The following is a 22,557-nucleotide window of genomic DNA, read 5'->3' on the forward strand; positions in this document are numbered from 1 at the left end:
AATGTCGAAATATCATGAAAATTGATCTCAGGCTGGGGTTTTGTACTAAGTATCTGGCTCTCTCCAAGCATTGTAAGTTCTTAGTTGTGGTGTCGGGGATTAGGGGATCGGAACAACGGCCCCACTACCGTGGCGCGGGCCCCCGGGTACCGGAACAACTCTCTAGTTGCGGAGTTTGACTCCAATATCCGCTTGAACTCCGTCATCGCCAGAAATCACTCATAATGTGTTTACGAGTTGAACCGCACAGCCAAAGACAATTTTCTACTCCTTATCACCGCGTCAGCACATTCTGGTCAATTCAAACCTTCTGAACAAGCGAGACGACTCTACCCTACCATGACTCAGAGGTCTAGATGGGCTTGCACGCCGTGCCGAAAGCGGAAGGTAGAAGGCTTGCCCCATATCAAATGAAGTTCTTCTTGACGACTAATCGGATCTCATCTTTCAGACCAAGTGCGATGCGGCTGTGCCACGGTGCTCGCAATGCTTAGCCAAGAGTTTTGCATGCGATTATGCATATACCAGACAACGAGCGCCCACAAGCCGAAAGTATGCTAGGCCGAGACTGATGGCAAATCAATTATAGACGCTGACATGTGCCCCTACGCAGATCTCGCCATGATCTCATGCGGTCATTAGAACGGGTCGAGAACAAATTGGAAAGCGTTCTCTCGGTCGCTTCCTTGGCTACGACACCATCACACCGTCATACAAATAGTCGTTCAAGGGTTCTGTGGCCCGGTAGAACTTGTGGCTTTGAAGGTTCTTGTCCAGATGTTCTTTATCAACTCGTGCGACAAGGCACGAGCGTGATGCTGGATCAATCGGAGTCGATCATTGACTTTACGTATCAAGGTAATCTCTCAACTTGTGAGTTGTATGACTCTTTCGTTAGCCAGCTCACAAGAAGCGAAGGTTCTTGTCAGATCTTCTCATTCCTGAACACTAAATGCGTCGACCTTATTTTGGGTGACCACAGCTTCAGCACTGCATCCAAAGAGTTGTTGAAGCAAGTTGGCAAGCCGCGCTTCACGATGTCGCTGCCACCGACGGCTGTTCCGAGCAATTTAAGACATGCTTGCCTTGAAAGTAAGTGTCTTTCGGAGCCTCACTCAAAGTCTCCCTTTAGGATTTACATGAAGCTAATATCAGAGATCACAGGTTTTATCTCAGAGTCAACTAGCGCATGTGGCATGTTCCAGTTGGGCGAAATTATTGCAATCTTCCACGAGTATGATCACAAACGTATCTCACCTTCACCAAAGGTTTGTGCCGCTGTCAACATTGTGTGCGCTTACGCCATTCAATGCAATAACATAGAAGGGATTGCCTCTTCGGAACGCTGCCTGCACACCGCGCTAAACCTGCTGCCATCACTCATGTTAGAGCCGCCAGACTCGATTGCAATTGGTGCCTTGCTGCTTATGGTATGCCATCACAGATCCAGATCCCTGTTTGTCTATTAGCTGATTACTGACAATAAAAGGCCTTTCTCCTTTCATCTACGTCAAGGTTGTCAACATCAGCCATGGTACTAGGCGTTGCCTCTCAGATGATGTTTCTCGTCGGGTTCCACAAAATATCCCCCACCTCAGACGAAACGGCAATTCAAAATCATCGTCTACTCTCACATGCTTACATACTTGATCAGAACCTCTCCTTATGGCTCGGGAAGCCACCGCTGTTATCCTCAAACATCGTGCGAGATGTTCCAAGCCAAGAACCATATGATGGCCATGGAATTATCTATCTCCAAGACGGCACATCGTTTAATTGCCTCAAAGAACAGCTTCTTCTGGCTAAGATTCAGAGTAAAGCATACGAGAAATTGCACTCACCCGCTTCCTCGTCAATGTCACAGGAGTTGCACGCTGGAATCAGCCGTCAACTTCTGGAGGAGTTGCTTTTGTGGAGACATAATCTGCCGGCACTCATCAAGCCACTTTCGGTACCGAAAGACCTCGACAAGAAGCATGTACCCTGGCTATCTACCATCTTCTGCACTTTTCACCAGGTTGAAAATGCCATTCGTTCGTCAATTTTCTCACATATTTCGTTCTTTGACAATGCAGCCTTCCGCAATCAGACACCCCTTGTTGTCTCAAGTTGCGCATCCGCGACTAGAAAGTTGGTAACAGTCTTCAATGGCCTTGACAGGAGTGGTCTACAGAGATCGTAAGTGACCATTGATCGACGTTTTGAAGCCGGTAAATGGTACCTTAACTCTCCTCTGCCCAGGCACTTGCTACCTTTGGTTGCATGGAATCTAGATTCCCTGTTCCTCCATGTCGCCTACAACAAGCATACACCAGTAGCACAACATGACACTCAGTCAATCAGGGCTGTCATGAACTTATTTGAGAATATCTTTTCAGGACATCGCCACTACAAGGCCTATGCCACAACCAAGCTCCTATGCGATGTCGCTTCACGAGCAAGTCCGTAGCAAATGTTGAATGAGGAAAGGTGAAAGAAATAATATCAACGCGGCGTGATACCATATAATAAGCCAGAAAAGGCTGGAAAGCCCCAAATTACAATCGATGTTATTCATTTCATTGACCACTACTTGGAAGACTCACGGGACTGTTTTGTCGCGGATGATCGGGAAATATTGCCACGAGTCAAATGCCCCATTCTTTGCTGGAGACATCTTGCAGGAGTTAGTGTCAGCCCAAAGTGGCGGCAAGCTGAGCGTAGTACTTAATGGAACTTGGAAGTTGGAGCCCAGGCTTCAGTGGAGCACAAACTTCGTGAGGGAATTAATCAGGAACTGGCTGCTGCGCCGATATTCCGATCAAATCGTTCCAGCTTCGGCTACAGTGTTGGCCTCTCGGCTTTGCACACTCTACACATGGTGACTTGGACAACTCACCACTGACCATCATCTGCAGAAACAAACATGGCAGTACTATGTCACAAGAATATTGGATACCTCAAAGCTCGGTGGAGATGTTGATATGGTGTGAGTTTCCAAGAGTATCCGTGATCGATGATCCAGTGTCTGTCACCCAACGGCGGCCTCTGGAATGGGTAGATGGCAGTTTTCTGAAACGGCAAGAAGAGGCTATTGTTAGCGTCGGAATCCGGAACCGACAATGGATTACTTGCAGTCGGTAATTAAGTTCGCTGAAGCGAGTGGCTTAGCGGCGGGAGCGAAGTATTTGCCAGCAATCCCGATGCAGGGGCTGGAGGCTCAATTAAGCAGTAACAAGACCTTTTCGGTGCCTGTGCAGCAGTCTTTCGATCGGGTACATTGCAAAGGTGATGGGCAGGCAGCCCGCGTCGATTAAAGTCTAGACTGTAGAAGTAGAGTGTCTGCATACTCTAATTCTGACTGACAATGTTCCAGATCCCGACCAAAATTCCATACGGCTAGGAATGATGGGTTCTACTATGGAGATCTGATTCCTCACTCAGTCGCTCCCCTCGTACAGCGAGGAAGAGCAAGCTCGGCATGCGAGGAAATCGATGAGAATTTTCCCTCGTAAACTGGGATGTCCCTGACTCGCCAGCAACTGAAAGAGGAACCCCAGTGGACGCACTCTCCACCAAATACCTTGTCAGATCATCTGATAACTGTCCAGCAACCGCAACGACATCGGGGCCCGCCTGAGGGAACAATGGGGGCCCCGATGACGCCGAGCCAGTGAGCGGACTCGACTTCCACGGCAACCTGAGAACCGGGTACAACAGACGTCATTTTGCGGCCGGTCAGCAGTGGCGGTGCCGGCTCGCCGGCTTAGGGAGCGATTCCCGCTTCGCCGGACATCGACGCTAAGAGCAAGTGTTCCGTCTAGTCCCTCACTCCATCACGGATAATAGATCCTTTGGACGAATCATATTTCCTTGATGTCAGGTTGCTCTGGATCCATGTATATGTGTGTTGGTGATGATCTCTCTACAGCGTGGGTCCGCATGTGGGATCAGCGATGGGTCAGACATTGCAGGTACGCGATAGTATAAATCTTTTCAAATCCATCTGCTCGCCGTACATATCTGTTGAGTTCTTGCTCTCCACGCCGTTCTTTCCGATCGTTATTCTGTTTGCTCAGACGTCCACTGCGCATCCAAAGTGCGTTTCCCTCGTTGCAGCACCCGCCTGTCGTTGATCTCGTAGAAATCAATATGGCCGCCAACGCTTCGACAACACCTCAGGTGTCTGAGGAGAATCATGTTGCCGGCGGAACCGACATCGAAAAAAGCACTGCTCAGAACTCGGTCGATATTCATGCCGAGCCTATGAAGCTCGATTATGAGGAGGGCCCCGAGCACAAGCAAGATGGTGTCAAGAAGGTGGAGGCCATCACCTCAGTGTGGTCTTGGAAGATGCTCTGGGTTGTCTTTGCCCTGTAAGTCTTTGCGGTATTTTCATTTCCCCTCCTAAAGCTCTCAACGACCGCCATAGAAACTTTTTGATCAACGCCTAATTGATTTTACACAGCTTGTACCTCGTTTCCTTCACCGACGGCCTCTTACAATCTGTTCAGAGCAACTTGACGCCTTACGTGACCTCCTCGTTCGGACAACACGGACTGCTTGCGACGACCAGCATTGTCTCCACGATTCTCGGTGGTGTCTCTAAGCTCACGATCGCCAAGATTATCGACATTCGCGGCCGTGCGGAAGGCTTCGCCGGCATGGTCTTCCTCGTCACCATCGGCATGATCATGAAGGCGACGTGCCAGAACGTTGAGACGTACGCTGCCGCGCAGACGATATTCTGGGTTGGCCATCTTGGACTCATCTACATCATCACTATCGTTCTCTCCGATATGACTTCCCTTAGAAATCGTATGACTATCATCGCTCTGAACGGCACGCCGACGATCGCCACGACTTTTGCCGGTCCAGAGATTGCGCAGCTGTTTTATGATAAGGTCAACTTCCGCTGGGCGTTCGGCGCCTTCGCCATCATCTTGATTGGTTTCAGTGTTCCTGTGGCTGTTATCTTCTTCTTTAGTGAGATCAAAGCTAAGAAGACTGGTTTGATCCCCCCTAAGCAGAAGACCCGGTCTACTTGGGAATCTACCAAGCATTACTTCATCGAATTTGATGGTACGTAGCAACTGCTTGTAAAGATACAAATCACCCCTTGGAGCTTGATTTGCTGACGGTCTTAGTTGTTGGCTTGATCTTGGTGATGGCCGGATGGTCCATGCTCCTGTTGCCATTCTCTCTTGTCTCCAACGCCACCCATCAGTGGAAGAGCCCTACCATCATCTGCTTGATCGTCTTTGGTGTCATTGGCTTGGCTCTTTTCGCTCTATGGGAGAGAAACTTCGCCAAGGTCTCCTTGTTCCCGTACCACTTCTTGAAGGATAGAACTATTCTAGGCGCTTGCTTGGTATATGGTATCATGTTCGCCTCCATCTAGTAAGTTGACACTCTGATGTGGCGGCCTTGCCATGCTGATCCTGTGTTAACAACCATCTTTAGCTGCTGGGATTCATACTACCAATCTTACTTGCAAGTTGCGCATAACCAAGACATCACCAGCTCTGGATATATCCTCAATGCCTTCAGCTTGACCTCTGCAATCATTTCTCCCTTCATCGGAGTGTAAGTCTACCTGTAAATAAGTCACAAAGCTTCCACTAACCCCAATTCAAGTGCGATTCGATACACTGGCCGCTTCAAGTACATCGCCCTTTCGGGAGTGCCTATCTGCGTCCTCGGCACTTCGCTCCTCATCCACTTTCGTACCCCGTCAACCACCGTTGGTTACCTGGTCATGTGCCAGATCTTCAACGGTGTTGCCAGCGGCATTTTCAGCATCTGCTCCCAAATCGCCATTATGTCTTCTGTCACCCACCAGCAGATTGCCATCGCTCTCGCGTTGCACGGACTCTTCGGTTCCATTGGTGCTGCCATCGGCCTAGCTATCGCTGGTGGGATCTGGAACAACGTTCTCAAGAAGAACATCTACGCCCAGCTCCCAGAAGGCAGCAAAGATCTCACCGCAAGCATCTATGCCAGTATCGAAACGCAGCTCTCGTACCCTATGGGCAGCCCTATTCGCACGGCAATTATTGCGGCCTATGCTGACGTTCAGCGGAAGATGGTCATCGCTGGCTGCGCTTTCATTCCCCTGGTGCTTCTGTCCTTGCTTATCTGGCGCAACATCAACGTCAAGACTGTGGAGGAGGAGAAGGGAAAGCAGACGAAGGGAACTGTTTTCTAATACGTACTCGCACTCCCTACCTCAACGGCCGTGTTTCACTGTGTATTGTCCAAGATATACCCAGTTGAAGCCGAAACACTTGGAAGGCAGGAGGACTTTCCTGTTACTTTATAGACCGTAATATCATACTCAAATGAACTCTTCGCATGATGTTAATCAACCTTTACACCTTAAATCACACCATTTCCATTAAAGGACTCATGTTTTCCCTGATACACTCCTATTATTGCCTATGTTCAGGCAGGGGAGTTTCCTACGATAAAATTTGATTATTCTAAACTAAGAACAGTTTCCTACTTTGGACAAAGCCGCCCGTTCTGAGTTGGGTAGTAGTCAAGCTGGTCCTTGATGTACCAATCCTCAGAACCTACGGCCGTCGTCGCATAAAACAGTCCCCAAGGATCATACTTCTGCTTGAGCTGATACAAGTAGTTGTAGTTGCTGCCGTAGAAGGCTTGCTGCCAGTCCGGCTCGTTGATGTCTGCCTCGTTGAGGTACGCTCCGGCGCCGGGGCTGGATTCCCGCCATGGCTGAAGCATCTCCACCAAGTTCTTATTCGCAGCAGCTATCTCTGCAGGAGTGGCCTCCTGGCCCCACGCGGTTCCCAGCATAGCGTGCATCAAAGTCTCGCGGAAAGCCGGGTTCACGGCATTAGTTTGGTTGACAGAAGGATTGACTGCAGTCTTGAAGTTATACCCAAGCATCATGCCAGCAGCCTCAACACTTTGGCGCAAAGCCTTTGTCTGCGCAGCTAGCTTTCTTCCATTCTCCCAGTTGGACCGTGGGAACAGACGGGAAGCAGTGTGGAAGTTCCAAGCGCCGACGACTTCGGATTCCGCAGGCCAAGTGTTTATGACAGTGTTGAGAACGCCGTCGAACTCAGCGTATTTGGTATCAGCAACGGGAATATGCAGAGCAGAGAGATTGGAGAACAACGGTGCCGATACGGCGGTTAATTTGGCTGTATCCATATCATTTCCCCATTGGGGAGCCATGGAGAAGCTGCAAGTTGTTGCTGGAGCGCACATGATGGACCAGTAGCTGTACATGCCAGCATCGGCATAGGCAGGGAATTGGGCGAAAATAACGTCGACGGCAGACCAGAAGGTCTCCGTGGAGACATTGTTGCTTGTTGCGAAGCTGTAAGTGAGCGTAGTTACGGGAGTCTTGGGGTAGGCTTGGATGACGAGCGACGTGACAATTCCCCATGTGCTGCCGCCGCCTCCACGGAGGGCAAAGAATAAATCAGGATGCTTCTTCTCATCGACGGAAACAAATTTTCCGTTAGGTAGGACAACCTCCATTGAGAGGACTTGGTCGGCGGCAACACCATACTTGGACATCAATGGGGAATGCCCACCCCCAGCAGAATATCCGCCACCAATACCGACAGTCTGTTTGAAGCATCAGAAAGGATTCCGCTCACATCAAGCGGCAATGAGAACTTACGCGGGCAATACCACCAACAACATGGAGACCAAGTTCATCAGCTGCCTCGTAGAGCTTCAGGGCCTGGATACCAGAACCAATCTTGAAGGCTGGACCAGTGTATCCAGAAATTCGGTGATGATAATCAGCTCCCAGGTACTAGATACTTTGCAAACCATGTGTCCAGATCGAAAGCGCGCCACCCCCGGATGACTTCGCATTGAAGTCATGCCCCTTGTTCTCGACGATCAAGCGAACATTGAGATTGCGGGCAAAGTTGACCGCAAGCTGGATCTGGGCTACATTCGTGACCTTGACAACATACGAAGGGTTGCCCCCCTGAGTACAGTTGGCGCCGGTTCGAGCGATGCTCGGAGGGACACAGCTGACTCCCTCGAAAATGGGATAGTCTAAGCCAGTTGGCTCAGACATTCTTCGATGTTGTTAGCGAGCCGCAAATAGTTGCCTGCATAGAATGAGCTTACTGATATTGAGGGGTTGTCCACGCTGCCGTTATCTCATTGCACTTGGCTGCATCGTATTGGGGCCAGTCCTTGTAGCATGGCGCAGCAGCAGGAACCCCGTCAAGCAGCGCACCTCCCAGGAGAAGGTCAAGCAAAAACCACGTTAAGTCAGACGGCCATGCACGATCACCGGGGAATACCTTGCATGAACGCGCAGCTCGCTTCTCAACGGCAGCTTCGTCATCGCCGAAGTTGAATGCAGCAGTGCCAGTAAGGTTATACGTTGTCAAGTTTGCGATTACGTCTGCCGTAAGTTGAGAAGATTCAAAGTCGAAGTACTCGATCCCTGATGGGGCCGCATCAGATGCCACAGCCTGAACTGCGGGGGCAACGGTCTCGGCTGTGACAGCTACTTAAAACCATGGTCAGCAGAATCCTAGGTTAGGGGCGCTGGCAGATTTATGTGTATGAGTGTAAAGAGGCCAGATGAAAGACATGAATAATTTGCATACCGGAGTTACCGTTAGAGTTACCATCTTGAGCTGTTTGGCTTAAGGCCAAGTCAGCGAGTGATAATGCTGTGACCAAGGCCGACAGTCGCAACATGATGGCGGATGGCGCGCTGTCCAGTTGAAGGTTGATAGGACCCAAAGGTAGCCGAGAGACACCAACTAGCACAGCAACCAGTGATAAAGCCTATTGAGCGCATTCTGCGGATTCCCTTTTATCTTTATACGTGCGACTTCCAGGTGGAATTCAACCCGCCGGGCCTTTGCTATCGACCAGGTTGTGAGCGCATTATCCACCAACCCCAATATTTGGATGGGGTCTTCAAGACGCGCATGGCATGGTCATGTGCGCCTTGAAGTTTGATCGGAATGCGCCATTAGCATTGTTTGGGTGGCCGATCATGAGCTGTCTGATCAAGTTGGCTTCTCGTCGGGGAGAATGTCCGGAAGAGGGCTGCTCGGATGTGAGATACCACCTAAGAACCCATAAGCACAATCGTTCCACCATCTAGAACTTTAGAGAGCTCCATAAGTGACCCAGGGTCCTGGCCGATGGTGGAGCGCTAATGTGTGTACAGGCAGCGCGTCACCATGGTAAGGGAATTATGGATGCCATGGGTGATGCAAGAAACGATACTCATGTTCTGTTCACCGGTTGGTGCTTCTTGGTTGTGGCTTGCCTAGACGACACCGCTTTCAGAGTGGCTCTTGTCACCGAACGACCGTGTCATTGAGATCTAGACTTCGAGTAACCGCGCATTTTGAAAGCTCTATTCCCGAAATGTCAATTGTGCGACCACGCAAAATTTGAAACATGTGCCATCAGTCCATCGGACCATCATGCGTGTACCACGGTCCACGGGCTGGAAATTGACGCTGAAGGAAGCAACCACCCGAAATTGTTATCTAAACTACGCCTCCGGGTTGCATGTTGGCCTGGTTTCCAACAGGGACTTTTGTACAAACAACACCGGCAGCAAGGAATCCGAGCCAACGGCTTTTTGTCCTGGCTTTTCAATTACGCTCAGCGACACCAACACATGTTGGACATCCGACGGCGACGGGCGGCAACATTGAAATAGGCGGGGACGCACACCACTTTCTTCGGTTCTGTTGGCGCTAAGGCATGGTGTTCTCCATACGATTGTAAGGGGCACCGGGGCAGTAGCAGATGTCCAACAACCAACAACGAACGCGTTTTGACGGGCAGAAGAAACCCCTGGAGTTTCTGACAAAATGAAGTTGCAAGGAGAAATGAGGCATGGGAGGGTGACTAGAAGGCATAAAGTTACTTGCAAATCGAAGACATCCATCGACTGCAAAAACGACCACTCACTCATCAACTCTCAAAACTGACTCATTATGGACTATACTAATGCAGAGCCAAGTTTGAAGTTGATGGCGGGTGGTTCAGAAACGTGGCTTTTGTCTTTTGCCGCATGCCGAACCGCTCGCGAATGGGCATCGAAAGGTTCGAGTCACCGGTACGCCTAGATGCAGTCTGCGTAAGTGCCCTGGAGATATTCTGCATAAGATCCTGGTCTCCGAAGTCTTGAACGCCACTTCTTCATCTCCATTCTTCAGTCGTGCAAGTGAAGTGAGCCAAGGAGACTAGAGCATTGTAGCCACAGGGATGACATGCGCCGCAATTGTGCTGATAAAGGAGGAGCCAAAGACTTTTTTTTCACGTTGGGATGTTGGTTGGATGAAGTGTGTGGGATGGTTCCTGTCCGTCAATTCCCATAAATCATTGACTGTGCACCATGCTTTGTTGAATACCATGAACCTCATCTACCCCAGCTGATGCTCAACCAGTTCGGAGGAACATCACCTTGTTGTTCTACGGCTTGCTCATGTCAGTCAAATAGTAGTCTCTGACTCAAGATGACGGAAGCTCCTACTAGTTGGCTGCAGGACCTTGGCATTGCCATTGAGGTCGCTTGCCCAACTCTGGCACTCATCACGATAAGTTTGCGTCTCTACATCAGAAATGATACCAAGACCCTCGGCTGGGGTATGTCATACTCTTAAACACTTTATCCTTCCCATGGAAACTGATTGTCACGCCATAAGATGACGCCTGCATAGGTGCCGCGATGGCTCTCTCTGTTGCCCTAGCTATCGGGTCTATTATATGTAAGTCTAGATTCATAAAAAATCAGAGTCACCGAAATACAAGCTAAAGTTCGCCCATCCATCCAGGTATGAAAGAGCTCTATATAGGCATTCACTATTGGGACGTTCCCTTGCCTATGAACCCGACGACAGGAATGATATGGATCTACATTGTCGGCGCCGTTTATAATCCGATTCTTGCACTAGTCAAACAGTCTCTCCTCATCTTCCTGATTCGTTTCTCTGGTGTCAAAGACGTAGTGAGATACGTTGTCTGGGGAACAGCTGCATTCAACCTCGCGCTCATGATCGCCACCTTTGTTGCTGTCATCTTTCAATGCACGCCCATTGAAAAGAACTGGAGACCGACCTTAGCAGGGAGTTGCATTCAGCAATTCTCGTTCGGAATATCCACTGCATGCTTAACTATTCTGACAGATCTTGTCTCTGTTGGGCTCCCGTTTCACATCTTCCTGGGCTTGAAGATGCAGAAGAAAAGGAAGATCGGGCTGATGATTGTCTTCATGCTCGGAATCATGTCTGTAACCTTTCAACAGTCCCCATGCTCGTACATCTGGTTTTGCTACCTGTGTACTACTGGCAGTGTCACAGCCGTGAGCGTCATTCGTCTCTTCTTCCTTGCCAAAAACTTCACCGACAAGAGTCTCGATGCGAACTTCTCCCTTGGTTTCTGCGTTTCATCCATTGAGTGCAACCTAGCCATCATTACAGCATCAGTACCAGCCCTTTGGCCTCTTATCCGACGATGGGTGCCTCAGCTGAAGTCTTCTAAGGACCAAGGTTATTATAACCACCAGAACCACACTGGTCAACAAGGATGGATCAGGACAGGTGATGGCCACGAAGGCGAGTCTTCAACTGTCAACGGGGACATCAGTCTGAGAGGTATCAACACCAGGTATACCAAGACCAAAGCCCATTCCAGCGGCTCTTTTGCTCGAGACTCGGACGAGGAGTTGATGAAAGGTACTGGTATCATGCGAACAACCAACTTCGAGGTCACACACGATGACCATGATCCACGGAGTGTGGGAAAGAAACCACTGGAATATCATTCTATGCACATCTCGCGATAGACAGCAGCTCATTCATGACAAAATCATATGGGTTACGGGGAGACAGGAGTCTCATAGCTTACTTTTAGGACAACTTTTAGTCTCTTGATGCATGATTTCATACATGTTCAATTTCTATCATTTACCCCTCGTAACTCTTACTGAAACATTTCCTTCTTAGAAAGTGGATTTTCGATGAAAGAGCTTTCGAAGAGCAGCGTGTTTGTATGAATCCAGCTACCTGTTGTGTGCATGACTTCCCATCATGCGGTTCATTTCACAAAGACATCAGTGGAGGCTGACCGGACCCATGGCCACGAACTCTGAGGATTCATGTGTGAACAGAAAACGGTTACTGATGGAATCATTTCTTCCATATGTTCTGAAGTCAAGTATCGAGCGAGGTCCCATGAGAATTTTGTTCGGGTTTTTTTTGTATTCTTGGGGGTTTCCCTTACTTAACCGGCTCGAGTGAGTCTCAACGTGCCTTAAGTAAGAATTTCCATCCCGGACCGTATGGGCCAAGTGGAGCAAATGATGACAGGGATTACATCCGGAAATTATCCTGGGTTCATCCCAAATAAGTTGGACGTAATCCAGAAACTCTGTTTGATGGCCTTGTCAGAATGTGTGTCAAGCAATTCAACGGCTTAGAGTTGTCCGCGTAGTCAAATGCGTGCAGTCAAATAACTTCACTGACGATATTCACTTTACATTTGTGTGCCAATTTGACTCTAGTTACCGTCCCGTCCCGTCCGCCACACCGGGACGATGTGGGGATCCTCCGATCGAGATCTGGGCGCCGGCTGGTATCACATAACCGTGACACGATACGCCCATTTGCTATCTCCCAGGCTTTCCCAGACTCTTGGTATTTGCACGGGGAAATAGGGTTGAAGAGGAGCAATTTCTGCCTTCCATCGCGGCCAAGCCTACTTTATGCATGTAAGATGCACTGCGCGCGGCACGGGGTTGCCGATTGAATCGCCTCATTCTTAGCAATGGTGTTAAGGCCCCGCCTGGTTTACCCCCTTAGGCAGGAGATGAATTGCCGTGTGGCGGCCCCATATTCCCCGGCTCTTACAACCCAATTAGTAAATAAACTCTGACGGCTGGATACAGAAACCATGGAATCACGACGTTGCAATTTGTTCAGTAGGGGGTGTAAGCCGGACTCGGCGTTAATGCCCAATCACAAGGAGTCTTTTCCTCTTTAATCAGCGGGCAATGGCTATCCCGTCGGCTGCTACTGGTTCAGATAAATATTCTCGTCGAAGGCTTCTGATTCTTGGTGAAGATTTCCTGAAGGACTCTGTCGTCCCCAAAACACATCCGTTCATCACAATGGCCATACATCGCGTCTCGTTCTTTGGGCTCATAGTCGCAGCCGGCGTCTCGGCCTTTTTGACGGAGGAAGAGTTCCCTTGGCAACCTCCTGGACCGGGAGATTTGCGCTCACCGTGCCCCGGTATCAACACGCTTGCTAACCACGGACTGCTGCCGCGCGACGGTCGCAACATTGACCTGGAGGTTCTTGGGGAAGCGACGGCGCTGGGCTACAACATGGAGCACAACACCATGCTAGCAGTTGGCATCCCTGCATTAACGACATCGACGACGGGAAATAGCTCAACTTTTCACCTCAGCGACGTCGATCAGCACATGCCGCAAGTCATTGAGCATGATGGAAGCATAACCCGCGACGATAAGTACTTTGGCGACAGCAACAGCTTTAGTCATGCCGCATGGGGCCGCGCATTGGCTTCTTGGGGTGACATTGAGATCATCGACGTAGGTTTTTCAGTCTTTGTTGTAGTTGCTCCCTTTTGCAAGGCTAATAAAACCCACTGGTAGTTCGCTGCTGCTGCCAGAGAAATCAAAGCCCGCTTCGAATGGGGCGAAGCAAACAACCCAGAGTTCAACGCCACCTTTGCGAGAACAGGCTCACTCCTTCAGTATGCGTTACTTCTGTCGGCATTTGGGGATTACGGAAACGCCAACATGACTTTGATTCGGTATTGGGCCGAGCATGAGAGACTTCCACTGAGACTGGGTTGGCAGCCACCCGTTAACAACATCAACTCCACCATGAACAGACTGATTGCTGCTAATATCTCTGCCTTGTGGGTTTAGAGTCTCGTACATTTAGAGAGCCTAGCATGGCGTTGCGAGAAACTGCAAATCCAAATTCTGTTTTGTTGGATACGCAGCCACCTTCGTGTAAATAATAAATGTCGGCTACATCTAACGATGTATCCTCTGTTCATATGGAAACGCCACCTACTCAATGCGGGCTTGACCAAAAAAATAGATATGTTCGATTCAAACTAGTCTTGAGGGAGAAGCTACCAACTAGAGTAAATAACGCCCTCGTAGGCTTTGAGTTCAAGGTTCCCTCCTTCAATCCGCTCGGCGTTGCTGCCCAGCAGTTGCTTCCAACCATCAAAATTCTGCAGTCGCAACTTTTGCCCCTCGTCCGAAAAGTTCAAGAGCACGAGTGCCCTTTTCCCCTCATAGCTTTCCATGACGAAAGCAAATACTTGCTCGCTCTCCTCAAAGTCCTTTACCTCGGAGAAGGTGCCGTATACAAAAATGTCCTTCTCCTGCTGTCGAACACTCAAGATTCGCCTCCAAAACGCTAGCACACTCTCCTTATCCTTCTCTTGTCGCTCAACATTCCAATCACCATAGTCATCGTTGACGCGCATCCACGGTTTTGAGCTCTTGGTAAAGCCTCCATGTGCTTCGGCACTCCACTGCATGGGCAGACGTCCATTGTCTCTCGCCTTGATTCTCATCTCCGCCAGAACATCCGACATGTCCGCGTTTTTGCCCCTCTTCTGAAGCACGCTATTGTAGTAGTTCTTGCCCTCGACATCGGCATAGTCGCCAATCGTCCAAGACTCTGGGAGGTTTGCCATTCCAATTTCTTGCCCTTGAAGCAGGAACAGTGTGCCGCTGAGAGTGCCAAGATAGATGGCCAACATCTTGGCGGCTTCATGCCTATACTGAGGCAAGTCTGATGCGTACCGTGAGAGCGAGCGGCCAGAGTCGTGGTTGTCAAAGTAGACCGCGTTCCAGCCGTCACACTTCAACATTGCCTTCTGCCAGAGATTGGTGATGTTCTTGAGTTTCGAGAGGCGGAAGTCGCCGTGCTCATACTTATGGTTCTTGCCAAAGTCCATGTCGACAATATCTCCAGTGAAGACCATGTTGAGTTCGTGTCTGTCCTTCGCGACGTACTCGGCGACGCTGTTCTCATCCTTGGTGAAGCCTAGCTCACCGACCGTCATGCAGTTGTACTTGTCGAAGACCTTCTCGCGCATCTCCCGGATGTACTCGTGCATCCGAGGACCACTGGCGTAGTACAGGTCACCGGGCTGGAACTCTGAGTCGGGCCGCGTTACGGGTGCGTCAGGCAGGTCGGGGTGTTTTGACATGAGGTTCATCGAGTCGATCCTGAAGCCATCGGTGCCACGGTCGAGCCAGAACTCCATATCAGAGTACGTCGCGCGACGCATGTCCTCATTGGTCCAGTTGAGATCTGGTTGTGAGGGCAGGAAGAGCGAAAGGTAGTACTGGCCCGTTTGCTCGTCCCATGTCCAGGCACTACCACCAAATATGGAAGCCCAGTTGTTGGGTGGGTGGCGGTTGCCACTCGAGTCGATCTTGGGGTCTCGCCAGAAATACCAGTTCCTCTTGGGAGATGACCTTGACGAGCGGGACTCTATAAACCACTCATGTTCGTCGCTGGTGTGGTTGACAACGAGATCTAGGAGGACCTTGATGCCCCTTTCATGGCAACCCTTGATCAAGTTCTCTGCATCTGCAACAGTACCGTATGGCCTGTGAATGTCGCGGTAATCGGATATGTCGTATCCCATGTCATTTTGAGGGCTCTTGAAAATGGGAGAAAGCCAAATAGCCGTGGCTCCAACGGACTTGATGTAGTCCAGCTTCGAGATAATTCCGAGAACGTCCCCAAATCCGTCATTATTAGAATCGAGAAAGCTGGCCGGGTAGATCTGGTAGACGACAGCTTCTTTCCACCATTGTCTGTCTGGGGGACCTGAAGTTGCCATAGTGGCTTTAATGAAGAAGGAAAGACCGCTGGAAGAGCTTGTATTGTGACGATGAGATGTGGACAGACTCAAGACAGCACAGTCGTAGACTCGCAATAAATTGGCATTTCAAGAGGTCAAGTTTGCTCGCTTCTTATGTTCAGTTTCCAGACTCCCAGTCTTTGAAGTTGGCTCATGGAAACTTGCCCCCCGCAGCTACCTACCCCAGATCAACGAGTCTCAGTGGTGATTGGGGTTTGGTGCCAAAATCATTCGCACTAATAGCAGCCTCATCCGTCTTACTTACGTGGCGTGTTGGATGCGGCTGAATTTCCATGGTTGAATTATGATTCGTCCACATCAGCGTGGGGAAGCTGCTAGTGCCGGGTAGCAGTTATCCAACACTTGTGTGGATGAAGTCAGCCCAAAATTGTTCCGTGGGCCTGCAAGTTTAAGACACTAATACAGATCGGTCCAAGTTGCCACCGTTGGACTAGGCCATGTTTCTGGAAAGATGTAGGAGTATTGTTGGAGTTGTTCTTTCGGTCTCGATATCAAGATTAAGTTGACGGAATACGTGCTTGTGGATACCGGAGAGATGCGGAGAAAAAGAGATCCACGGGGATGGCAAATTTTGCCGGGTTGCATGAAAACCGTGACGTGCACGTGGGACTATGGGGCTGAGCGACGCTGAAATTCTCGTGATATCGAAAATGGACGAGTCGCTGTTGACTGAGGAGCTCCGCTGGGCTATAGTGCCGAAAGCAAATCTCACAACGCACTTAGACGACACTTCATGTTGTTCGTGGGGTTTCTTTCCTTGAAAACACTTTTTCACATTGGCCGATCCATCGGACTTTGTGTATCACATATATCGTTATCATTCAAGCTTGACCAGCTACCCATGCTTCATCACCAACTCCTGCAAGTGTCACCAATCTCTGGCTACATTCATACATATAATCGAAGACTATTTGGAGAAGACTATCACGCAATTTCGAAGAGGATTTGTGGTTCATAGGGACATTCATGACTTGTGTAAGGCACACATACTTAGTACTTGAGTATTAAGAAACTACAACCAACATCTGATGCTGGAGACTCTGAGCCAGAGCTGCAGGGCAAATGTCTGAAGATGCCGATGCGGAGCTACTAGTTGGAACTGGATTCGGAGTAAACAGTATTATCAACTGATTCTATCAAGTCTTATGACCAGACAAGCAGGCCCCATTATGCTTGGTCCAAATCTTCGGCGAGCGCAAGATGCGTCTGCAGAGGTTGGAAATCGATTTTGTTACATTTACATCGGAAACAACACCGACCAGAAGTCCCAAAGCGTGTAGGTACATACTAGGCACTAAAGGGTAGCTTGAGTAGTCTCCTGATACGCACATGCAGCAATCCGCACAATCGAACCATGCTTTCCGGCGGTTTGACACGCTCCATATTGGCTCTTTATAAAGTTGATCGCGACTTTGCTGATATTCCCGTCAATGGGAACATGTGTTCGACTCATCCCTTGCCCAAGGGGTCTCAAGGCCATGGCTGAAGCGCGATTCTGGACGTTGCTCTTGGTGTCTAGTTTATGAGACCACTTTGGTCCTCAGGCTCGTCACTAATCGGTACCCAAACTCGTGAGTGAAGTTAAGGTGATGATTTCAACGAGTTTGCCAAGACCTCGAGCCAATGAACTTACAAATTTGATTGTTCAGTCTCTCGATATTTCGTTCGATCGACCATGAGTGGCGTGAAGATGGGACAATCGCAGTTTCTTGCGTGCAAATGTCCATCTCCGGGGGACGGATGCAAGCACCTTTCACGGCTTATTGCCGTGGCTCGTGGCTGAAGTCTTATGTTAGTGAGTTGCCAGTTCTCCACCAGAAAGCTAACCAACCAATTGAAATTCAACCATTTAAACCGGTACCAATGATCCACCAGACCAGTATTTCCAGCGAGACATGCGAATATGAGCAGACACCCAGACTGGTCCAGTCAGATGGTGAACCCAAGGACCTGTTTCCCTTCCTAGCGCGTAATGTTCCCCATGCCGAGTTCCCCGTGGGGACTGCTGCCACTGGTGTCGTTCGATGCAGGTGTCCAGAGTGTTCGGAACCGAGCAAATGGCTCGCCGAAACCTCCCGTTCCAATTTGTATAAAGTCTTTAGAATTCGCCTACCTGGCTCCTAAAAGAGGTTTATCCAGATCATCTAGAATCATTTCTTTAATCCTAATACTTCCGACTAGATCATCTCATCTAATTCTCTTTCACAATGGACGCCAAAACAGCAGCAACAACCGTCGTCGCCCACGACCATATCGAGAAACTCGCCATTGCGGACGAAGCCGTTATAGAGGCAACCGAGAACCAAGACCTGACCCCCAAGCAACAATATCAGCGTCTTTGGGCGAACCTCAAGCAAGACAAGCGTTATGTCTTCTGGGCACTCTACATCATGTCCCTCGTCTTTGGATGGGGTTACGACTCTGGACTTTCAGGAGCTGCCATAGCCTTCCCCGAGTTCCGCAAGGCTTATGGAGACTACTACCAAGTTGGAGACCAATATGTTATTCCTGCCCTTTGGCAATCTCTGTGGAACGCTGCCAGCACCATCGGTCAGGTTTTCGGTGCCTTCCTCACTGGCCAATTCGCCGACACCGTTGGCCGCAGAGCCGTCCTCTGGACAGCCGTTATTCTCTCCCTTTCCTCCTCGTTTGCACTGGTATTCGCTCCAAGCCTACCCGTACTCTTCGTCTCCAAGCTGCTGCTCGGTTTCTCAGTCGGCTTGTCAACCGTTACGCCTCCCCTCTACGTTACCGAGAACGCTCCTCCGGCCCTTCGAAGCTCCCTCAGCTCGTTGACCAACGTCATCATCGTTCTCGGTTTCTTCCTGTCTTCCATCACAGCATGGGGATCCTCCAAAATTCACGGTCAATGGAGCTACCGCCTGGCGTTCGCCATGACTTTCCTTGTCCCGACACTCTTCATGATTGTCCTGCCGTGGCTGCCCGAGTCGCCGGTGTGGTACGTCAAGAAGGGTAGGGACGACGACGCCCGTAAGGCGATCTTCAAGCTCTACGGCAAGAACGTCGACGTTGAAGAGAGACTCAACTTTATCAAGTCTGAGCTTGAGCTTGCGGCAGGAGAGGCAAATATGGCTAAGCAGACCAGCTGGAGAGCGATCTTCTCCAAGGAGCACCGTTTCCGTACGCTTGTTGCGGTTCTTGGATTACAGTCGCAGAACTTCTCTGGTGGATACTTTGCAAGTAAGTCTTAATCGTATCTACGAGTCTTGGATGAATGCTAACCAAATGATTCCAGACACTTACCAAACCTACTACTTCGAGCTCATCGGCCAGTCCGATCCCTTCGGACTCACTGCGATCTCCTCCACTCTTCAATTTCTCTCGAACTGCGTAGCAGTCACAGTCTCCGACGTCCTCCCTCGCAGAAAGTCTTTGGTTGGCGGCGGCGCATTGCTGTGCTGCTGGTCCATCATCATCGGTGGCACATCTCTCGCTGGGACTGGAAACTACTCGGCAAACATGGCTCTTCTCGCATTCATGATCACATGGTCGATGTTGTATACCGCTACAGTGGGCTGCTTCGGCTGGGCTGTTGCTCAGGAGACTGCCTCGCAAGCCACCAGACCCAAGACCATCGCCTTCAGCTTGGTCTGCCAGCAGCTCACGGCTCTCTTGCTGTCCTCGGTGTTCCCGTTCTTCATCAACCCTGATCAGCTGAACTGGGGCGGAAAGATTATGTTCCTCTTTGTCGGCGCCGAGGTATTCGTTCTTGGGCTTCTCTTCTTCTTCCAGCCCGAGACGAAGAACAGAACCTACCAGGACATCGATCACATGTATGCCCAGGGAATTCCGGCAAGAAAGTTTAGCGAATACGTTGTGGTGGATGGAGTAGCCGTCAAGAAGGCCACTTCTTGAGACGGTGTAGAGTACAGTTTTTCATAGGCACAGGAAGGTTTTCGAGTCTGTTGTTTATCTAGGTTTCCAAACCACGTCTTCATACAAAGCGAACTGCTTTCAAGTTTTGAAATTTCAGCCTAAATTTTGGCAAAGGATGGGGAAGAGATACCACGCTAGTAATGCAAGTTCCTTACTTGGGTTAGTTCAGAAATTGCCCCCGGAACGATATTGCGGAGAGTGCGGAGTCTTGCCATAAACCTGGAGAACTTCTGCCCGCAACACGAAGCAACCCCCTACCCCAACCTTCACCTATCCTGCATGACGCTTTTTTGATCTTCACCTCTTCACGATCTATCTCCTATTAATACGTATCATGTCCCAAGAAACCAACGTCATATACTCTAAGAGGCTACCCAAGGTTCGACAAGCTTGTGATCCATGTCACTCGCGCAAAATCCGCTGCGATGGGTGCTGGCCGTGCGCAAACTGCCAGGAGACAATATTGGAGTGCACCTATGTGGCGGTTCCGAAGAAGACAGGGCCAAAAGGCCCCCGGCATGGACGGAAATCTATTCAACGGCGACAGACAAATCCACAACAGCCCAAGTCTTTTGCCGTGAATGAAGATTCAAGAGAAACCGGATACGAGTCCCAGGCGAGCAGATCACCACATGCAGTCACGCCACCATCACCGACTCAGACTGCGACTCCGAGGGACCCCAGCTTTCAAGCCTCGCCCCCAGTATCGACTGATATCATACAGTGGTGTCTCGATGCCTTCTTCAGACACAAATACCCACTTACACCCATCTTACATCGACAACAAGTCGAAGAATGCATACGCGATCTCTCAATCTCACCCGAGAAATACGGGCTCATGACAGCTTGCTCAGCCGTCATATCCCTGTCGCCCGAGATCCTACAGCCACCAGACCCGCCATCAAATGTGTCGACCGAAGTTCCTGCTCCCTTTCTTCCAACGACCGAGTTTCTCATCTCAGAAACTCTTCGAACTAGACGTCAATGCGATCTCGCCGAGCATCAGTCCTTACTTCATGCGCAAACCTCCTTCTTCCTATTCTCGGCCTTCTTCTGCATGGACAACGATAATGCTGCGTGGTTCTATCTCCGAGAGTCAATCACCATTTTGCAGACGCTACGCCTACATGAAGAAGCCACGTACAGCGACATCAACGATCCGGTCCTGGCGACGTATGCTCGGCGCATGTTTTGGGTCCTGTTCATCACGGAGCGAGCGTATGCGCTGCAGAGGCACAGGCCGCTGACACTTCAGAGCACGCTGGGTTTACCCATTATTGACCCTCTAAGCTCAGATGCCGCGATTCTTCCCGGGTTCCTCGATCTCATCTCTCTTTTCCGGCACTTTGATACCGACTTCATAGCAACTCGGAACTCGTCCACGCCATCCACGACATCGTCTTCAGAAGCAACAGATCCTGAACATCTCTCGAAACTACAAACTGTCCTGAAGTACGCAATCCCCAGTGTCTCAAACTACTCCGAGATGCAGCAAGCCGACCTCTTGATCTCACGGCAGTGGCTCAAGGTCATCGTGTGGAAGCTATGCGTATCCAAGACGCTCTTATCTATCACTGATAGTGAGGACAGCATGTCACTGAGCTACCCTACCGCTGTAGCACGCGATGTGGTACTCATATCACGGCTGCTACCAACCAAAGCCTTTGAAGCCAATGGTGTTGGCATACTGGAGAAGGTGTTTGATGTAGGATGCTCACTAGCAGACCTAATATCTCTCGGTCCAGCCACTAATCAGTGGTCCGCTATGCATGTCGGTCCGATTGATATCTTGATGGAGATTGTGAGGATAGTTGGGACAACTCTTGGAGGAAGTTATAAGCATTTGAATATGTTGTGTAATAAGGCTAGCTATTGCCTCCTGATGAACGTGGACAGAAACATAGCTCCAGCCGACAGCCTCGAGGAGCAGGGTTATCAGGAAATTCTCGACTAGAGATCTAGAAGATACTCCATGTGCCCGACCAAACGGCTCTACCTTGCCATGCTCTGTCCACGTGCAGTTTAGCCTCGACCCAGGTGGCCGCCGCTCGGACGCCCCGAGTTAGCTGCATCTTACAACGCAACATCGATGATCGAGGTGTCTCGACGCATATTGGAGACTCACGCGTGATGCAGGCTTAGTGGCTTTCCATCCTTCGCGTCTGAAGACGATTACGCTTGTTGCAACATTCTTTCTCGATCTACCATTCCATGCTCGGTAGCTACAAGTTCGGGACTTCTGCTTGGCCGTGAATCAACCCAGACCCCCACCCTCGCACCAGAGAGACGGGTCCGTCAGCGTTACACCAAGCCTTATTCAGACTTCCGAGCTCAAACTCCATCGAGATGCCTGGCTCCTATTGTATTGAACCAATCTTCCGAGAATACGTGTACCGCCCCAACAATCTTGGGGTTTCTTACAATATAATTTTTTCCGTATTTTCTCGGAAAGGCGCTGGACAATAGCGATTTCCAAGCAAACTTATATCTGCACTTGAGAGGTCTCAGTTCAATTTTGTTTATGCATGACTCGGACAAAAAACCAAGATCGTCTCTTCCAACCATATGCAAAGCTATGGTGGACATCTAATAATGGCCATCGGCCCAACCTCACGTTCAGCCACCAGACCAGCCACAGATGCGGCATGAGTGCGTGCGCTATGTATACCATATGCAGACACCAGCTAGCGATACTCAGACTTGTCAATTCAGCATAAGGAGATGCAATAATTTCGTCATGCGGTAGCTCAGTTTCAA

General features: G+C 49.9%; 11 protein-coding genes across 11 annotated transcripts; 8 read left to right on the plus strand and 3 right to left on the minus strand.

The window, feature by feature from the left end:
* Positions 1-629: 629 nt before the first annotated feature.
* BDZ83DRAFT_652503 (uncharacterized protein) lies at positions 630-1,365 on the plus strand (the record flags this gene model as incomplete). Its single annotated transcript, XM_060510529.1, has 3 exons — positions 630-1,092; positions 1,165-1,268; positions 1,324-1,365. 3 exons carry the CDS (start codon positions 630-632, stop codon positions 1,363-1,365), a joined length of 609 nt encoding a protein of 202 aa, XP_060364146.1.
* On the plus strand, positions 1,072-2,833 carry BDZ83DRAFT_624164 (uncharacterized protein). The gene is made up of 6 exons (XM_060508429.1): positions 1,072-1,092; positions 1,165-1,268; positions 1,390-1,430; positions 1,490-2,178; positions 2,242-2,656; positions 2,707-2,833. Exons 3-5 carry the CDS (start codon positions 1,428-1,430, stop codon positions 2,447-2,449), a joined length of 900 nt encoding a protein of 299 aa, XP_060364147.1. The 5' UTR covers positions 1,072-1,092; positions 1,165-1,268; positions 1,390-1,427; the 3' UTR covers positions 2,450-2,656; positions 2,707-2,833.
* A 1,090-nt stretch (positions 2,834-3,923) lies between these two features.
* On the plus strand, positions 3,924-6,333 carry BDZ83DRAFT_793083 (major facilitator superfamily transporter). The gene is made up of 5 exons (XM_060515772.1): positions 3,924-4,355; positions 4,448-5,061; positions 5,127-5,379; positions 5,443-5,565; positions 5,617-6,333. Exons 1-5 carry the CDS (start codon positions 4,132-4,134, stop codon positions 6,185-6,187), a joined length of 1,785 nt encoding a protein of 594 aa, XP_060364148.1. The 5' UTR covers positions 3,924-4,131; the 3' UTR covers positions 6,188-6,333.
* A 147-nt stretch (positions 6,334-6,480) lies between these two features.
* On the minus strand, positions 6,481-8,685 carry BDZ83DRAFT_720181 (uncharacterized protein; the record flags this gene model as incomplete). The annotated part of the gene is given in 5 exon segments (XM_060512253.1): positions 6,481-7,581; positions 7,637-7,764; positions 7,783-8,048; positions 8,101-8,488; positions 8,592-8,685. 5 exon segments carry the CDS (start codon positions 8,683-8,685, stop codon positions 6,481-6,483), a joined length of 1,977 nt encoding a protein of 658 aa, XP_060364149.1.
* Positions 8,686-10,472: 1,787 nt separating this feature from the next.
* BDZ83DRAFT_562533 (uncharacterized protein) lies at positions 10,473-11,560 on the plus strand (the record flags this gene model as incomplete). Its single annotated transcript, XM_060503579.1, has 4 exons — positions 10,473-10,602; positions 10,662-10,724; positions 10,791-11,241; positions 11,308-11,560. Coding segments are annotated over 4 exons (897 nt in total), but the record flags the coding sequence as incomplete, so codon positions are not given.
* A 1,563-nt stretch (positions 11,561-13,123) lies between these two features.
* BDZ83DRAFT_579446 (Chloroperoxidase) lies at positions 13,124-13,912 on the plus strand (the record flags this gene model as incomplete). The annotated part of the gene is made up of 2 exons (XM_060505239.1): positions 13,124-13,570; positions 13,634-13,912. The coding sequence occupies 2 exons, from the start codon at positions 13,124-13,126 to the stop codon at positions 13,910-13,912; spliced, it is 726 nt and encodes a 241-aa protein (XP_060364151.1).
* Positions 13,913-14,124: 212 nt separating this feature from the next.
* Positions 14,125-15,861, minus strand: BDZ83DRAFT_579451 (family 13 glycoside hydrolase; the record flags this gene model as incomplete). Its single annotated transcript, XM_060505240.1, has 1 exon — positions 14,125-15,861. One exon carries the CDS (start codon positions 15,859-15,861, stop codon positions 14,125-14,127), a length of 1,737 nt encoding a protein of 578 aa, XP_060364152.1.
* A 740-nt stretch (positions 15,862-16,601) lies between these two features.
* BDZ83DRAFT_624170 (uncharacterized protein) lies at positions 16,602-16,923 on the plus strand. Its single transcript, XM_060508430.1, has one exon. The coding sequence runs from the start codon at positions 16,637-16,639 to the stop codon at positions 16,859-16,861; it is 225 nt and encodes a 74-aa protein (XP_060364153.1). The 5' UTR covers positions 16,602-16,636; the 3' UTR covers positions 16,862-16,923.
* A 54-nt stretch (positions 16,924-16,977) lies between these two features.
* Positions 16,978-17,643, minus strand: BDZ83DRAFT_624172 (uncharacterized protein). The gene is made up of 2 exons (XM_060508431.1): positions 17,537-17,643; positions 16,978-17,466 (listed from the first exon to the last, which is right to left on the minus strand). Exon 2 carries the CDS (start codon positions 17,232-17,234, stop codon positions 17,040-17,042), a length of 195 nt encoding a protein of 64 aa, XP_060364154.1. The 5' UTR covers positions 17,235-17,466; positions 17,537-17,643; the 3' UTR covers positions 16,978-17,039.
* Positions 17,644-17,844: 201 nt separating this feature from the next.
* On the plus strand, positions 17,845-19,972 carry BDZ83DRAFT_731404 (general substrate transporter). The gene is made up of 2 exons (XM_060512871.1): positions 17,845-19,104; positions 19,160-19,972. The coding sequence occupies exons 1-2, from the start codon at positions 18,111-18,113 to the stop codon at positions 19,777-19,779; spliced, it is 1,614 nt and encodes a 537-aa protein (XP_060364155.1). The 5' UTR covers positions 17,845-18,110; the 3' UTR covers positions 19,780-19,972.
* A 10-nt stretch (positions 19,973-19,982) lies between these two features.
* Positions 19,983-21,754, plus strand: BDZ83DRAFT_700933 (uncharacterized protein; the record flags this gene model as incomplete). Its single annotated transcript, XM_060511438.1, has 2 exons — positions 19,983-20,268; positions 20,476-21,754. The coding sequence occupies exons 1-2, from the start codon at positions 20,135-20,137 to the stop codon at positions 21,752-21,754; spliced, it is 1,413 nt and encodes a 470-aa protein (XP_060364156.1). The 5' UTR covers positions 19,983-20,134.
* Positions 21,755-22,557: the final 803 nt, after the last annotated feature.

This window comes from Colletotrichum acutatum (assembly GCF_030867785.1).
Source record: "Colletotrichum acutatum strain CBS 112980 chromosome Unknown BDZ83scaffold_56, whole genome shotgun sequence".
Taxonomy (NCBI): domain Eukaryota; kingdom Fungi; phylum Ascomycota; class Sordariomycetes; order Glomerellales; family Glomerellaceae; genus Colletotrichum; species Colletotrichum acutatum.